General features: G+C 47.1%; 1 protein-coding gene across 15 annotated transcripts in view; it reads right to left on the minus strand.

Moving 5' to 3' along the window:
- Nucleotides 1–17765, minus strand: part of syne1b (spectrin repeat containing, nuclear envelope 1b) — a 103260-nt gene that overhangs the window by 33756 nt on the left and 51739 nt on the right. For 14 of the 15 annotated variants that reach the window (XR_009791578.1, XM_061795788.1, XM_061795794.1 and 11 more), the window contains 32 exons: nt 17532–17699; nt 17153–17329; nt 16929–17075; nt 16386–16511; nt 15858–16034; nt 15498–15763; nt 12632–14792; nt 11942–12279; nt 11346–11490; nt 10783–11001; nt 10074–10342; nt 9705–9870; nt 9231–9386; nt 9001–9153; nt 8720–8902; nt 8221–8358; nt 7860–8045; nt 7229–7351; nt 6822–7004; nt 6371–6514; nt 6130–6291; nt 5643–5783; nt 5161–5274; nt 4917–5078; nt 3593–3796; nt 2735–2902; nt 2015–2206; nt 1652–1783; nt 1462–1562; nt 819–972; nt 622–735; nt 163–321 (listed from right to left, as the gene is read on the minus strand). Coding sequence is in view for 14 of the 15 variants with exons in the window: in XM_061795788.1 (XP_061651772.1) it covers nt 163–321; nt 622–735; nt 819–972; nt 1462–1562; nt 1652–1783; nt 2015–2206; nt 2735–2902; nt 3593–3796; nt 4917–5078; nt 5161–5274; nt 5643–5783; nt 6130–6291; nt 6371–6514; nt 6822–7004; nt 7229–7351; nt 7860–8045; nt 8221–8358; nt 8720–8902; nt 9001–9153; nt 9231–9386; nt 9705–9870; nt 10074–10342; nt 10783–11001; nt 11346–11490; nt 11942–12279; nt 12632–14792; nt 15498–15763; nt 15858–16034; nt 16386–16511; nt 16929–17075; nt 17153–17329; nt 17532–17699 (7428 nt within the window). In the remaining variant the exon portion in view is untranslated. The remainder of the gene's footprint in view (nt 1–162; nt 322–621; nt 736–818; nt 973–1461; nt 1563–1651; nt 1784–2014; nt 2207–2734; nt 2903–3592; nt 3797–4916; nt 5079–5160; nt 5275–5642; nt 5784–6129; nt 6292–6370; nt 6515–6821; nt 7005–7228; nt 7352–7859; nt 8046–8220; nt 8359–8719; nt 8903–9000; nt 9154–9230; nt 9387–9704; nt 9871–10073; nt 10343–10782; nt 11002–11345; nt 11491–11941; nt 12280–12631; nt 14793–15497; nt 15764–15857; nt 16035–16385; nt 16512–16928; nt 17076–17152; nt 17330–17531; nt 17700–17765) is intronic. The other variant, XM_061795782.1, reaches the window with a different exon arrangement.

The following is a 17765-nucleotide window of genomic DNA, read 5'->3' on the forward strand; positions in this document are numbered from 1 at the left end:
AACTGTTTACCCTTCGCCACAATACGTGCTGGTAGAAAGTCTGCCCATAAAGGTAAAGAACAGAATGAGTGACAAAGGGCAACCCTGAACTCTGAACCCTGAAATATCAATATTGTCAGGTCCATATGACATTTCAGTATATTGCCATAAAAATGAGCACACCTCCTGTTTTTCCAACTGAGCCTCGATGTTGTCGGCCAGCAACAACGAGTCGGACAAGACCACGTTCTCCACGGCGTCCAGCCAGGAGGAGGTGGACGACACGGCCGTGAATAGCTGCTGCTCCATCACGGGCGCCTGCGTCTCACCACCGTCGCCGGGCTGTAAAAGGACAATAGAAACAAACGCAGGTTACACTTAAGTTGATGTAGTGCTTTTACCAGAGATGGGAGTAAGTCACATACGGGCCAGTCATTAGTCAGTCTTAAATCTTAACCTTCAAGTTTCAAGCCAGTCACAAGTACCCGTGGCAAAAAGTCAAAACTGCACACAATTTTAGGCAAGTCATGTTATTACTTGTGTTAATCAAGTCATAAGTCATTTACAAAGTCAGACTTGTCAAGTCGCGTGACTCCAGTCCCCCACCTCTGGTTTTTCTTAAAGAGCATTGTAAATTGCGACCTGAGAGTTCTCCATTGTTCGCCTGAAATTGTCATACAGACTCTTCAGGGATGATGCGTCGGCTTTAAGTTCTCCTTTTAAAAGTGGTGCCGCACACGAAGCGCTGGAATAAACCTGCAAAAAAAAACACAACATATGACTTCCTGGTGTTTAAAAACAACACAATTGTTTGCTTCCTGCGATACTTGACATTGTACCGTCTGGTTGTGGTCCTGTTCCAGGTTCTTCTGCATCAGCTGCATTTTGGTTTTAAGTTCCAGCCGCAGGCTCTCCCACCTTTGCCTCATCTGCTCGCGTGCGGCGTCGGCCTCCCTCTCGGCCAGCGCTGCTGTTGAAAATGGCTCCGAAGCACTGCCGCCCGGGGGACACGCAAACAAAACTCCATTCACAATTTGTGGCGGAGAAGACAAAACTCTGAAGTTTTTGAGGCAGCTGCAGAGGCTGGTCGGTGTGACTGGTCGGTGAATTTCAACCAAGACATATCTTTAATGTTCTGGGACAGTGAACCCCCGCTGATTTTCGATTCACAATTCACTCGGATTCTCGCAAATTTTCCTGTGGAACGTAAGTTTACAACTATTTGCTGAAACACTATTTGTGCCTATCGCGTATTTTTGTGGCCTTTCAGTAACACCCTAAGCCACTGACCCTGTTTTCTCAACCATTCTGCCTTGGTCAAATGACATGTTTGTTTACAAGGGGTGCCATGGAGACAGCTTTGCGTTCGCCACCCGGAAGTGCGTGTGACGTCACGTCCTACAGTGTGGGTTCACTGTGCTTCCATTCCCCGTATCAGACAGTCAGTTCTTTCTAAGAAGGGTATGATAGGATGTTCAGTACGTGCTGCTGCCCGGTGAGGCCTGCTGGATGAGGATCTCCTCTCCTCTGCTGGCGACCGACTGCAGCAGTTTCTTCTGCTCTGCGAGCTGCTCCTCCAGTTCCTCCCCCCAAAAAAGACAAAATGACATCAAGACACATTTCTTCTATGCAACCATCTGAGCGCATAGTGTGGTCAAAAAATGTTATATACCCTTTGACTCTGAAGCGTGTCCTGGTGCTGTTGGGAGCGCGTGGTCCGAGCCTGGGCCACCCAGTCCTGCACGCTGGGGCTCTGAGAAAGACTGGAGTCTGACTCGCTGTCCTCCTGCTCCTGCAGGGATCCCTACACACAATGATGATGAACAATGACACGCTCAAGGTATGTGCAAATGTCTCTTATCTAGTAGCGCCCACGAATCGCTACACCTTCATCGAACACAAGATCTGAACTCGTTGAGATGACTTGTTAGTTTTATGGCGAGTCACCAAATTTTGCTATTGCAAAAACAATTGAACCGTAGCCATGTGTCTAATATAATGTGGTTCAGATTTGATGGCAATCAGACAAACCCACCTGCATGTTGGCGTGCTTATCCTGCAGCATCTTCTGCAGCTCCAGCAGGCCTCCCTTCAGCGTCCGCAGCCTCCTGGCCAGTCGCTCGGCCTCAGCCCGTGTGTCGCTGCGGCCCTCCAGCAGCAGGCTATCGCTGTGCACGGACAGCTCGGAGAGGGCCTGCACCTTCTCCTCGATGTCCAGCAGCATGTTCTGCAGCAGCAGGAAGAGAGAGGCCAACTCAAACATGATGCCACCGAGGGTCCATTTGGGAGGACGAGGGCCTCTAGACCTGCCGCTTCCCCTGGCCGGGAGACGCCGAGGGCTTTCCCGCTGCCCTCTGACCTGGGCTCCTCTGCCACATTAGGGCTAATCCCTCACGTCGCATTGATCAAAGTGGAAATCCAGGGACCGAATGCGACAGAAGAAAAAAGAGCATTTGCCTTCTCGTTTGTTAGTCCTCAAGGATATACCGAAGGCTTTGTCACCAATCCCGGCAGCGGGATCTATTCGTGGTCATCCGACGACTCGCGAGACTCGCTGACATAATCTTCTTAAGAGCAGCGTTCGTGCCGCTAAGAAGCAAGCCGAGTCGATGTCCAGCGGGAGGCCAGGATGCTTTTTTATTTCTAGACTGATTCAAACCATTCTAATTTCAAAATCAGAATCAGAATCATCTTTATTTGCCAAGTATGTCACAAACACACAAAGAAATTGGTCTCTAAAATATGCAAAACCCACCTGGCATCCCGCGAGCTGCACTTCCACGTCCGTCTCCTGCGCTTCAAGGATGGCGGCAGCGGAACGGCGCGTCCGGGCCAACCATCGGTCCAATTCCTCCGCCTGGATCTGAAACCGCCGTATAGCCTCATCCTGGCGTTGGCCCTCAAGTCGGTCGATGACGCGTTCCTGAAGCAGAATTGCATGGACTCGTAGTCATCGTGTAGCTCAGTGTTTCCCAACCTTTACTGAGGCACACATTTTACAGATGGGGACTGAGTTACGAGTAATTGACGGCTACCCCGTAAAAATGTTTATGACTGCCTATATTAAGACTTTAAACCATAAATATACCACAAGCTGTGATCATAACACTCAAATATCATTTCAAATTCATCTTATAACATTACCCTTAAAAATTAATAAGTAGCTTACAGATTATTTGATTTTGAAAAAAGGGATCGGAAATGCACGCGTGCATGCACATGCGGCAAAGAATCTCCATAACTCCCACTAACAACCTAGACTAAACTTAGCTACACCCTGACATACAAAGAACTAAGTCTCTCAGTGGAGATGTATCCCTCCACAATACTTCCTTGATACCAATTACTACTTGCCTATAAGCCAGGGCTTTGTTGCGATCAGAGGGTGTTACAGAAAGAGCACAAAAATAATTGTTTTCAACAAATAGCTGAGGATTGGTTCCACAGAAAAAACACAAATAGTTGAATTTGTGAATAGCGAAGCACAAATAGGCGGGGGATAACTGCGTATTCGGAAATAACGATGATCTTGTCTCAATTTACTCACAAATTGACTTAGTGTGAAATGTGAGCCTGTTGTATGAATCATGGCAGCTCTTTTACAACACGGTACCTCCAACAGCTGCCGCTTCCCCGAGGCCTTCATGTGGATGGTGGCCATCCTCTCGGCCAGGACGGCCAGGGAAGACCGCACGGCCAGCTGGTCGGCCGTGTCCGAGTCCACGGCAGAAGTGGCGGCCGCGCTCAGGTCTTCGGTGAAGCTCGTCTGGAGTCTGTCGATGTCCTCTTGCGCGCTCTGAATCTCTTCGATCAGACCCTGAAGAGGCAACAATGCGCAATTAAACAGAATAGAACGGAAAATGGGATTCTCACAGTGGAATTCCGTCCAGATAAACGTAGTAAATATAGTGATTAAAAATTGAAGAAATTATGAAGTACATTACAGCACAGAATCAGAAGGTATTCTAAAGTAGGTTTAAATTACCGGTAGTTAGTATCTCCCCAAATACTAGCCAGGGGCGTTTACTGACTCATCTGAAGAAAATCCCGCATATTTATTACACAGCGGGCCTCGATTTTTGACAAATGCAGGTCTATAATATTTCATTTAACATAATTATTTTTTTAAATTCTAAATAAATGAATCTTTTTCTTTAGTTGAGTAAATAAATAGTATGTTTTACTGCTTCCCAACAAATAAATATTCTCATCATTTAAAACATTTGACATCACAATATAATATGTATAGTAGCAGTCATACGAAATGAAGCAAAGGGGTTTAATATTTGATTGCATTTGTTATAATAAAGGCCTCCTCTCTAACAAATGCCAAATACTTTCTGCCGATGAGTAAATAAAAAGCATTTATTATATATTTAGTCATTCATTTTCACAAATAATCAGAATTAAAAACACTTACAATATATGTAGTAGTCATAGTAACTGTAGTAAAGGTGTTTAATATTTTATACACTATATTATAGATACCATTTCTTATAAATCAAAAAAGGCCTCTAATGAACTGCAACTACTGTGTACTGCAGTTGAGTTAATAAACAATATTAACAAAACAATTACTTCAATACAGATTTCGGTTTCACCACAAATAATCCTAATTATAAACTGTACATACTATAATAATGGCCTCCTCGCTAATAAACACCAGGTATTTTCTACAGTGAAGTCAAAAATAAATAAAAAAATACAATATGCACAGAACAGTACAGTTATTGAAGGTATTTAAGTATAGTAGGATTTGTGGACTAGCATCTATTATAGTGAAGATCACTATTGTAGATCTATCTATGGATCGATGTTCTTTTATTATCGTATTAGAGGAACAGCAGCATATCGTACACTGTCTTGACTAATCGAAGAATGCTAACAAGTTCTATCTAGTCTTCCAGGTGTGTAGATGAGGATTGTGAAGAACTGACCTGGTGTGTTGTCATGTTACTATCGGGACTTGTGTCCGCCTCCACGGGCTCGCTCAGCTTGGCCTCCAGCGCTTCCATTTTGGACGAGATGGACTGCAGTGAGGCCTGGTAGTGTTGCTGCTTCTCCAGAGCTTCGTACAGAGTTCTCTGCTTCTCGCTGATCTGTACACGGGAGGACCCCCGCACAAACACAGTGGGTGTGAAAGCGGCGATAAAACATAAGACACACACTAAGCGCACCTACCACGTTCTTTAACGACTCCCACGAGCGCTGAAGGTCGTCCAGGTTGGCCACAGACTCAAAAGTCGGGTCGTACAGTTCTTGGACCGGAACTCTTTTCAGTGCTCCCCTTCCAGCCTGAGAAAATACATTTGCATGATTATGTTTAGATTTCTTTTCTGTTGGAGAAACATGGCCACATCATTAGGTACATCTTCACAATCTTTTTTTTTTTTTTTAATCTTCGAGGGTGCTACCGTGTCAACATGGCTGCTCTGAACCAAAATGGCAGACTTCCCATGTCTTTTCAGTGATGGCTTTTTGTGATTTATTGGTGGCTCTATTCATGATGATTCATGCCTACCGAATTTCAAGGTGCTGATTAAAACTAGCTTCAGGGACAGAATTTTTGTAAGCATTTCAGAGGGTGCAACAGATCCAAAATGGCCGCTTCGAAGCAAAATGGCAGACTATATTAAACGTGACACATTTGCAGAGAGAAATACCTTAACGTTAGCGACGTCGCCGTGGGCGAGCGGCGAAGGTGAGCGACACCCGGGAGGGCAGGACACCGAGCTGATGGTGCCCTCCTCGCCGGACTCCTCGGTGACGGGAGACAGGAGGGTGTGGCAGCGGCCTGCCGACATCTGACGAAACAGAAGGCCGTGCGAGAAACGGCAAGAGTGCATAAAAGGCCTTGTAACCATTTCCACTTTTTCCATTTCCGTACATTTCCTTTTGAAAATAAATAAATCAATAAAAATAAATACTAAAAAGCATGCTAAATATTTATTAACTATTAAAAGTGCATTATACAAATAAAGGAATTAAGTAGCCCTGGCCACTCCATGAAGAAATCCTGTCACTTATTGATCGATCGATCGATAGATAGATAGTACTGAGAGATGTTTCTTAACTCTTGTCCATTTAATGTAAATACCCAAAATATCAGGAACAAGTATCAGTATTATTAATGGCTTATTCATAATTTACCATCAGGGCCGTCTTCTCCTCCTCCATCTCGGGGATCCCCCCGTCCGCGTCGCTGACGGTCAGCAGCAGCGTGGCGTGCTTGGCCTTCACCGCCAACATTTTGCACTTGGAGTTGAGCGAGGCGATCTGCTCCTGGTATCCTTTGATCTTTTGGGCTAGCTCCTAGGAAGAGGAGAAAAGAAGAACAAGTTGCCGGTGACGTTTCAGCCGGCTCGAACCGGCGGGTGCGCGCACGCTTTACTTCGTGGTGCAGGATCTGCGCCTGCAGCTCCTGGATGTTGCTGGTGGTGATGGGGCGGTCCTGGATGACGCGGTGCGCTTCCTCGATCAAGCCCTGCAGCTCCCTCACTTCCTGTTCGTACTGCTCGTACTGCACCACGGCCTCCTGGAGAGTTTTCAATCTCAAATGAGTATTCGGGCTCTTTCCTGCGTATATCATTTGGAGGTGGTTGCCTTCGACTCTTAAACGTCTGAAATCATGAAACGTGTTATCATCTCACCAGCACTGCATTAGCTGGCTGTTATTTGGAACTGCATTTGCGGTATTTCTATAGTTTTATATACCTATTGCTGTTTCTGCCAGATTTTTTTGCATTGACTTTGTTGGTTGTTTCTGCATGATGAATATGAGCGCATATGTGTGAATATTGCAGTTGTGTCGACTTATCTATCTATCCGTCTATCTAGTGCACCTGTAGGATGTTGCACTGCTGGATGGCCACGTGCTGCAAGTGGCTGGCGTCTTGCTGCAGACGCAGCGCCGTGCGGCAAACGGCCAGGTTGGGCATCACCTCTTCGGGCACCCGCAGAGAGCTCTGGCAGAGCTGCACCGCCTGCACCTGCTGCTTCAAACCCTCCATGTCCACCATCAAACGCTGACAAAAAAATAAAAATACTAAATAAAAAAACATCAAGGGAAGGGGTGTGCATCAGTGCATCCAGATGATCAAATATCTTCAAAATTATACGCATAACACCCCATAAGGACAGTGTGAAATTTTCAGTTTTTATTTTGAATGAAAAAAAAAACAAACCAAGATGTATCGCTATTGAGAGCGCTTCATGTTTCACTTCTTTCCACAGCTGTTCTGGCGGTTACCTGTCTCTGAATCAGCTGTTCTTTGAGGCTCTGGCGTGCCAGCTCAGATGACGTTAGCGTGGATTGCACCTGCTCCAGAGCGACATGCAACGCCTTCACCTCGCATTCCAGCGCTTCCATACTCTGAGGACACATTCACTTCCATTAGTACAAGGGTTGGGCTTCAAAAAATGCCAAAAGGGGAAAAAAAGTACAAGGGCTGGGAACATTAATCGATTTGACCCATTAATTCAATGTTATCGATAATTTTGAATTTATTGCCTGAGATTTATTTTTGAGAAAAATGTTGATGTATTTTATACTGTAGATATGTTTATTTAGGACTGTGTTTGCATACAGCGTCTCACAAAAGTGAGGACACCCCTCATGATCTATAAAGAAGCAAATACTTATTTGTATTTCTCTGGAAGTTGATGCAAGTTACTGTTGGGATCTGGAGAAATAAAGCCAATCAGAGAAGGGGAAAAACAAAACAAAAAAGCAAAAGTTGATTTGAAGAATGTCATTGTCATTTGCTTTTTCTATGAGCGAAGGGGGAAACTGAATTAAAATCATCCTGAGAAGTAAACGGATTTTATTTGAAACCCATATTGCCAGGCCTAATTATTGAGAATGTGTCAAGAGCAGGGACCTTCTCTGCATCCTCCAAGCTCTGCAGCCGCGTCTTGATGCTCTGCTGGAGTTCCTCGGTGTGCCGGCTGAGCTCGCACACCTGCTGGCTCATGGACTCCACCTGCAGGACCTCGGACAGGAGCTCCACTTTCTCCGCCATGGACTCCAGGTCTCCGTGGAGCTCGCGAGACTCTCGCAGAACAGACTGGGGAGGAGAACAAAACAGTGTTTGTGGAGAATCCTGCCTGCATCGGGTCGGGCCGAACGAGACTCTGGGCTTGGGTTCGCTGTAAAACATTTAGAGGACTCCTGCTAACGTAATGGTCAGCGAGCCGGAAGAAAGAACCCCGTGGGCAATACTTGGTCCGTCTGCCACCCACCTGATACATGCGTATCTGCTCCTGTAGGTGAACTGAGGAGCTCCAGATGACGATCGCCCGCACCAGGCTCTTGGCCTTCTCCGACCACCTCACGATGAAGTCCAGCATCTCGTGGTACTCGTCTAAATAGCAAACGGCCTGAAAAGTACAGAAAGCGCTGAGGAATTAATGGACAACGACGATGTTCCGGTTCAATTTTGACTTTCGCCAAGAATATCCTCGAAATAATTGTCTACATCAGATTATGCACTACAGATCTTTTCAAAATGTATTAATAGCCCATTTGACGTTATTAGATGCATGATTAATTCTTCATCAATGTTTCAGAGAAAAGGGAATGTGTAGTTTTAATGTTTTACACCACTTGTTTTTGGATAAAAACTGATTCCCTCATGACCCTTCAAAGACCAACAGGTGCATGTTTCCGCGGGAACCTGTGCAAATTTGGTGGTTCCAAATGGATCAGATATGACTTGAACAGTTTGTAAGGGCTCAAAACCTTTTTGAGCCAGTTGTTGCGGCAGTCAGCCAGTCGGGTGGTGTGATGGTGCATCTCTGACATCTTCCCGATGGCGTCGCTCAACTGCTTGACCAGCAGAGGGTTACGGCGGCCGAACTCCTGCACGGCTACATCCAGCTCGGAGAGAGTACGACCACAGCAGTCCAAGTCCTCTGCCAGACTCTGGATAGATTAAAAAAAACACAAAAACAACAGAATGATCTCTGAGACAAATCTCGCAGTCATCTGCCGGTCGAACTTGGTGAAATCTGGTCATCTACCTTGACTTCCTCTTTGGCTTGGTCAATCTCTGGAGATTTTTCCTTGAATTTGGCAGAGATGGCTTTGAGCTTCTCAGAGACCTCGTGGATTCTGGAACTGAACTCCTCTTTGATTTCTCTGGTTTTCTGGATGTCTCTCTCTTTGGAAAGAACCTACAACGCACCGAGCCACCAGATGACAAACCGGGACACAGAGTGCGGCATCGACCTTTACAAATATAGCAGCGCACCTGATCCTCAATGGCCCCCAAAGCCAGCGAGACCTCGGCCAGCTGCATGGAGATTTCAGAGGGCAGGATGGTGTAGAGATCCAGATACTTGTTCTGTTGCTGCTCAGCTAATTTGTCCACGTTCTGCTGGTAGGTGATCACGTCTCCGTGGACCACCTGCACACATCCAGTAGAAAAGGGTTTGTAAAATGTAAAAGAAACGCATATTTCAATAAAAGATATCATATTCACTAGAGATGCAGATTTTAGATTACACATGGTGAGAACCGAGGGAATATTTCTTCAAAAATGTTATTCGTAAACCAAATTGTTCGTGAACAGTTTGTAACGATAAAAAAAAAACAAAAAAAATCACAGAATTAGCAGAGTAGCGCTTCATAAAAAGTACATTTAAAAAATATATTCTAAATTAAATGTTAGAAAAATTATTCAAATTTGAACTTGGAGCATTCGTGAGTCCATTTTCGTTCGTACCTCCAGTTCCTGAAGCAGAGAGTCGATGTCAGGCGTGGGGTTGAAAAGCAGCTCCCTGGTCTCCTGGATCCAGGCTTTGACCACGCTGAGTTCCCGCTCCACTTCTTCTCTGTCCCTCATTTCCTGAGCTGCCTGAGCTCGCTTGGTTCTGGACCGCGTCAGGAGGCTACACACAAATACACGAAATGAAGCTGCACCCAAAAAGACAGAGCTCAGCTGACTTTTGGGATGAGAAGTATACCCTTGACGGGTTGCCAGTCAACCGCAGGGCACAGAGAGACCAACAACCATTCACACTCACATTCATACATACATGTGGACAACGAACTCAAAAATACAGGATGTTTTCTCCACGTGTGATGTTCCTACCTGTCCATCTGGTCCTGCACAGCCCTGATCTCTTTGAGGCTGGGCAGCTCGTCCTGCTCGCTGGTGGGCGAGGGCACCTCCACGTCGTGCAGCAGGCTGAGGGCGTACTGGCGCAGCAGGGTCAGCGACGACAGCTCTCTCTCCAAGTCTTGGCTCAGCACGTCGTGTTGCTCCAGCTGAGCTTGCAGGGCGGCCTTGGAGGCCTTCTCCACCGCGCTTTCCGGCACCCGACCCCGGAGCTCGTCGACGACCTCTCGCACCTTCACCATCTTTTACCACGAGACAATTATGTTAGTCAGATGTGAGAAAATAGCAACCTAAGACAGCCGCACACCAGGCAACGCGGCTCAATTAGACAGAACTAGACAATAGTGACAAAAATGACAGTACAAATACTATGTTACTGTACTTCTACTTCTGACGTCTACATTGTACAACTACGTATGACAGCCACTCCATTTATCCTATCCCACAGGTTCTGTTGTATTCATTTGGATTTTTTTTTTTTTTAAAGGAAACCGAAAGGGTCTGTCTGATGGCACATTCCCAAACAATGAGTTTTTGTCATCGTTTTCAGTTCAAGTCAGCGGCATTCACTCTCGTTCTGTTTTGCGGGGAAGTACCCTGACGCGCATTGTTTACAAACCTGATTTAAATGTCTGTAGTTCCTTTGCATTTAGACTCGTCTATCCCGGACTTGTGTACCTACCCTCTCTCTGAAAGTCCTCCACTCCTGCGCCGTGTCCTCCAGAACTCGCTCCTGGCCGCGGGCCACACTGCGCAGTCTGGTCCAACGCTGCCACACGGTGGTCATGGAGCGACTGATGGCGGCCTTGCTGGCCTCGCTGCCCACCTGCTCCAGCTGAGCCGCTTGCTCCTCCAGACCGCTCAGCTTCTCTTGGAAGCCGTTGACAAGTGAGACCAGCGTCTAAAAAAATTTAAAAAAAAACATAAGAAGGGAGCTTCAGAGATTTCTGGCAAGTACAGGCTGTATACTATCCAGCCATTCACTTTCTGTAGCACTTGTCCTCATTAAGGTCACAAGTACGAGAGCCTACCCCAGCCGACTATGGGCAAGAGGTGAGGTACACCCTGGTCGCGGCCAATCGCAGGGCACACATATAGACAAACAACCATCCACACTCACATTCACATTTATTCAACAAACGCAGCGTTCACACGATGATCAAACTATGAGGCTGACACATAAACCTTATCATAAGCTTATTTTCGGAATGGTAAATAACTTTGTTCTGTTGTGGCCTTTCCTACCCGGTGACTGTGCAACTTGTCCTCGGCCTCTTGGCTCGTTGCTGCCTTTGCGGTAGAAAATTGGGTGAGCTTCTTTTCAGCTTCGTTCATGATCTCAATGACGGTCTGCCGTGCCTCCTGGTACGACTTCCACTGAGCCACGCAGCTGTGAAGAAACATTCATCGTTTTTTGTCTGAACCTTTTGGGTCCAGGGGCCCCTGACACGGAAGAATGTTGCAGAATTGTAACGTCTTTAAACCTAACTACCATTACTCTATTACTAAATTCCATAGGAATTAAAAAAGTTAGCTCTTTGTAAGAAAAAAAACTCTGTCCATATTTGAAGAATAGGACTGTATTCCTGTAATTATTTGCCTTCTTTAAACCTATTGTATTCATGCAGGGGTGCCCGATTTATCTTATCAGAGCTTCAGTTGACCCAAAGATAAGGTGGCGAGGACTAATTGGTTTCTTCCAGTCCAATATGTGGCTATGCACGTTTTGAAACGATACCACCTAATAATTTATTGCAAATTCCCCAAGTTTTGGCTTACGGACCCCAGTTAGTTTAACCAGACAAATGAAAATGTTGTATCGACTATCTTGCTTGCACTACCTGTGAAGAACCTCCTGGTGACATTGGAGCTGATCCAGGACTTCCAGGCCTCTCTGCTTGGCCGAGTCCACGCTTACCCGCAGCTGCCCTTTGGCTACGGGGTTGACCAGTTCCTCCAGCTGGGGCACCAGGCTCTCCAGCTCGTCCAGGTGGATGAGGAACTCCTGCTCGGTGGCCACGATGCCGTCCTGCTGTCTCAGACACTCCTCGTAGTTCTCCACGTCCACGCCCAAGCCGGCCTGCTGCAGGAAGGACACGGCGTCCTCCAGCCATTCGCAGGCCGCCTGCATCCTGAAGTGATACTTCTGGCACAGCAGCAGGGCCTGCTCCAAGGTCACCTTCACAACAAGGGCAATACGAAATGCCTCCTTAGAACCCACTATTGTTTTGCGTATCATAAAACCTAACCCTACCCCTAAACCTAAAACCTTAAAACTAAACCCTAATCCTACACCTAACCCTTAACCTTGATCATAACCCTATCCCTAAATACTAAACCTTAACCCTCAAACCTAAAAACCAACCCTAATCCTAATCCTCCCCCTTCCCCAAACGCTAAATCCTGACCCTTAACCCCAATCTTAAACGCTAAAACCAAACCCTAAACCCTAAGAAGAACCCTTTCCGTCATTGCCAATTCAGATTTGAGGTTACAGTGTTTCTCAATTTTAGGATGCATGTGAGTTGTACCTGTTTGGAACTCAGTTGTTTCTGAACATCTGCTTGCAGCTTTGCCATCTCTCCCAGACTGGCGTCCACATGGGTTGGCGCCAGCTCGTTTGCGCTGGCGTACTTGTGCTTCTCCCTGCTACTCAGAGCCGCCACGATCCTCAGTCTAGACTGAACTTCTTCCTGCATGATTTGCTGCTTCCTGATCTCTTCCTGCACCTTCTCCACCCGCATGTCCACGGTCACGGCGGAACCCAGTTCATCGCGGACCTGCTGCAGCCAAGTCAACGTCCTTTGCATCTCAGTTTCAAAGTCTTTACTCTGAACGAAGCGGTTCTCGCACTCCTCGATCAGGTCGCCTACGGCGGCCTGCAAGGATCGCAGCTCCTCCTGCCACAGGACCACTTGCTCCTTGGAGGCGTTGTGGGCCATTTGGTCCAAACGTGGTGCACGAGTTCCCATCTGCTCCACGAGCCTGGATAAGTGTGAGTTGGCACTCTGGAGACTCCCGGCGAGAGCGTGGTAGTTCTTCAGTCTCTCCTCCGCAGACTGAGTCTCAGCGTTGACCTTCACCAGCTGCTCCTTGGTGGCCTTTAACTCGGAGTCAACTTGCATGGCCATTGCCTTTTGGTCCTCAAATGACTCCAAGGTTTCATCCAGATGCTCCACTTTCTGCTCCACCAGCCTCTTCAGGCCATTGTAAAGGCTGGTGAGCTGGGTCATTTCCTCGGGGCACCACGGTTGTCCAGTGCTCCGGAAGCCTTCCTTCTTCTGGTTGAGTTCGCTGACAGCGAGACCCAGGTTGCTCAGATCGGCTTGGATGGCTTTGTAATCGCCCTGCAGACTGACCACCTCCTCTGTTTGCAAGCCTACAGGCTGCGTGCCCAGATGGTTGAACTGCTCCTCGATCTCCTCCAGCGCTTTCTGCGTGACGTCTATGAAAGAGGTGTACTCGTTCCTGGTAAAAATAGCCTGCTGGATTTTCTCCTGTTTCTCCTTGGCTAACGCTAATATGTTGTTGTATTGCTGCGGGAGGATATTGAGTTTTTCATCTAAGTAGCAGTGGTCCACCTCATTGAGGGTGGGCAAAATCTCCTGGCCTGCTCGTTGCACAATTAGGAGAAGGTTCTCGTACTCCACTGCCTGCTCAACTATCTGCTGGTATTTGAATAGCTGCGCCTCTAATTCAGCATCGCCAACCATTAGATTGATTTCAGGAAACGTGATGATGTCAGCTTGTTTTATCCACTGGCATATTTTCTCCAGGTCATTCTTGAAGTACTTCCTGGAGACAAAGACTTTCTCCAGTTCCTGAAGTTTCTGCCCACACCTGTGTAGAGTTTTATCGAAGGTGTTTTGCAACTCCTGCAGCTTTGTGAGAATCTCATTCCTCTCCTCCTCGTTGGCATCCCGCATCAGGTCCCTCCCCTGAGACCACAAGGACGCTAGCTCGCTCTGGTAAGCTTTCAAACTGCTCTGGATGTTCCGACAGGTTCGGACCTGCTTGGCGAGGTCCTCGGGCAACAAGGCGATGTAGTCTTCGGCCTGGGCCTTCTTCTCATTCTGCTGGACCCAGGAGATAGACTGGTTGACGGCCATGAGGAAGTGAGTCCTCTCGGTGAAAGCTTTGCTAAGGTGTTTCCGGCGCTGCGCCACTTTGACGCTCAGAGACTCCACCTCGGACTGGGTGTCGGAAATCAGCCGCTGCAGACGCTGACGTTCACTGAGACCCAGGCGGGCCAGAACCCGGTCCGAGTCGGCCATGGCTTGGGCCAGCAGGAGCTGCTTGGCCTCCAACTCACTGCAAATGCTCAGGTGGTCGAACAGGAAACTCTGAGCCAACTCCGGAGGCGGACTCATTTTCATAGCCTCGGACAAGGCGGGCTGCTGCTCCTCAGCCCAATCCCGAGCCTCTCTCAGACGAGCTTCCACCTGGCCCATCTCCTCCAGGGTCGACACAGAGTCCTGAATTTTCCTCTCGATGAGATTTTGCATCTGAGACCATCGCTGCTCAAAGTGGCTGATCTGCTCTTTGACCAGTTCCTTGTCATCCAGGTTCAAGTGCTGGATGACTTTTTGCTTCTGGTCCTTTAGTTCCTCAAGCGTACCCTTTTGTCCTTCCAGGTCTACTGCCAATTTGCGCAATGCCTCTAAATGCTGAGAAGAACTTTCAGCATCAGTTCTGCAGCAAAAATGTAAGAATAAGAAAATAAACAATAGGTATGATGCACGAGAGACACGTGAAAGGGTTTTTCCTGCATATAAAACTTGAAGGCAGCCACCTCAGCCTACTTTCTAAAAACTTTGACTAGCACTGGACAAAGTTGGTTGTCATTTTTAACTGCGATTGTGGTATACCACCGCAGTGGCAGGGTGGCACTGTATCAGAAACAGTTGGAAGTCACTCCTAAAACCGTCAAAGAAGAAAAAAAGAGGAGCCACATGACAGATTTTTTGGACAGGTAAATATTGTTTCCTTTTAACCAAGCATATATGATTTCTCTCAAAATGAAGCCAACATCAGTAAAGTGGGGTTCGAATCACTGGCAGAACACGCCACTGGACTACAACGAGAGGGCGAGGACATTTGCCCAATGGAAAAACAGACGGGATCAATTCTAAATTCTGCCTTATGCCAATGAAATGGCTCAAGAAAAATTTCAGCTAGCATTTTAAAGGGCCACGTTCAGCCAAGTTAATTTTCACTTTGCTGTTTAACTTTACAAATACGCACTTTTATTATATTCAATTTAAAATCAAACAGGGCTCCTGTTTGCTCGCCTTTTACAAGTTTGAGCCATTGGTAGGGTGCAGCATATGATCAGAATGGTATCCCCTCAACCTGAAAAACAACAACCCTGCATTATACTTTTCAGATCACACATACCTAGCCAGATTGTCCCATTCTTTGGACACCAGCTCGAACAGTGCCTCCACCGCAGTAATGCAGTCGTGGTACTCTTTAGACCTCTGCAGGTCCTCCTGCCTCTGGACCTGCAGCCTGCTGGCTTGGTGACAAAGGTCGAGCCAGGAATGACTCAGACGTTCCAGATCTGCGTGCTCTGGAGAGTCCTGGCCCGGAGACAGTCTGCTCACTTTCTCCGTCATCTTGGTCAGGACACTTTGTTTGGACTGTAGCTGCTGGCTGCATTCCTGCGCATTGTGAATTAATATAGAAATTTAGTGTTACGAGTTATCGTTCGGCCTTTAGTTTTAGTTTGGTTGCGAGCCCGAAATTTGCAATCACCTTGGCTTGGGACAACATGTTTTGAGCTATTTTGGTCTCCAACTCTGCAGGTCGTCTGGACAAACTGAGGAGCTGCTGGTCCATATCTTGGAACTGGCTGGTCAGATCTTGCTTCTGCTCCTTGATCTCCCTCCAGCCCTCTGAGAGCTCCTGAGCACTTGACATCCTTTCCTCGATCTACAAAAAAAAAAAAAAAATGAATATGCCCAATGGACCCAAGTCGAGGCAAGCCCCGCCCCTGTGCAGCGAGTAGCAAAGCATCTGTGAATAACTAAATCCTATAACTGCCTACAGATACCACAAGATGGCAGCAAAGCACAACTTTTATCTCAATGACGCTCCTCAGTGCAGTTCAACATAGATTCTTGGCGCCAAGATGCCACAAAATGGTGACAAAGCAATACATGTATTGCTTTATATGTATTAAAAAAACAAATTACATCGTTTCTCTATGTGGTGGATTTTCACCTATGGCAGGCGGGTCTGAAATGCACACCACGGGATGAACGGGGGACTGACTGTACTTACAGTTATCTTGACTCTCTGGACCTCAGCCGCTGTCACTCGAACGGCGTCGTCGGACAGATCACATACTGAACACACCAGGTCCAAGTAAGTGCTGGCCTGCTCCTGGAGGGCTCTGTAGTGCTTCACCTGCAAACATCAAGAAACAAACCTTGGGACCATCACATGACAGTGAACCCACGCTACACCACAGCTCATCTTTGGCGCCCCCGCTATATTGTAGATTTGTAAGCGATCATTTTTTACGACTTTTTATAGTTTATGTACAGTAAACAGCAAGACTGAATTTAGAGTTGAGTGCCTTCAGTGTAGTGCCACGTTGTGCCACACCATACCGGGCAGCACCGAGGCCTACTGGAAGACATGGAGCGTAATAGAAGAAGAACAGCCAGAGCAGGTCCCCATTTAAAATCTAGTAATTGTAGTTGTTCCCACAAAGCAGAGAGAATACAGTGCATGCCTGTCAGTATCTTTGTATGTGTTGCTGCTCCATGTGTGTTAAATGACAAATAAAATAGCAAATATGTGCTGTTAAAGCACTGGTACCTGTTTCAGTGCTTCCTGCAGACCGGATGGTTCCTGGTGGTTCAGCCGTAGTTCCTCCTGTACGGCCGCCATCCACGTCTGGCACTGCTGGAGGGTGTCCTGGTGGTTGACGTGTTTCTGCAGTTCTCGGTCTAGACTTTGGTGCACCTGTGAGCAAAATCCAGTATGAAAGACTTCCTTCTCTAGATTGAATCTACTGGGAGGAGGAGTCTGGCATTACTCACTCGTTGAGCCGTGCTGCATATGGCGGAGTAACTATCTCTGGTTCCCTGCTGGTGAGCCTGGACTTGTTGGCTGATTTTAGCTTGGACTTGGTCAGTGCAGCTCGAGACCAGTTCTTCTCCTTTCTGCTTCAAGCTGGTGAGACGTTCCTCAAAACCAGCAATGTCCTCCATAATGGCCTAGGGAAAATGATTGAAGTGGATTTAGGGGTAAAAACCAAGACAATCTACAAAATCGAAGCTTGGTTCTTAATAGGGGTTGGGGAACCTATAGTTTAGCATGATCCTGATAAAAACAATGGAAATTTACCAGAAACTTTCCGTACATTACCTGTTAAATCTTTCCAACCGGAGTCAGCCATGAACATTCTCATGTATTTACCTTGTGCCGGGCCAGTTGCTGGGTGGCCTTCTCCATGCTGCTGGTCTGCATGGATTCCGAGGTGACGAGCCGACTGGACATCTGCAAGAGCCATTTCTCCACCTCCTGCAGTTCACTGTTGTAATCCTCGTGCTCCTTCACCCACTCCACCAGGTTCTGGACCTGTGTCTGAAACCAAACCACGTAGACCACAAAGTCACAATGGCTACAGGCACAACTGGGCAATGTGACGTT

The sequence above is a fragment of the Phyllopteryx taeniolatus genome, chromosome 13, assembly GCF_024500385.1.
Source record: "Phyllopteryx taeniolatus isolate TA_2022b chromosome 13, UOR_Ptae_1.2, whole genome shotgun sequence".
NCBI classification, from domain to species: Eukaryota; Metazoa; Chordata; class Actinopteri; order Syngnathiformes; family Syngnathidae; genus Phyllopteryx; species Phyllopteryx taeniolatus.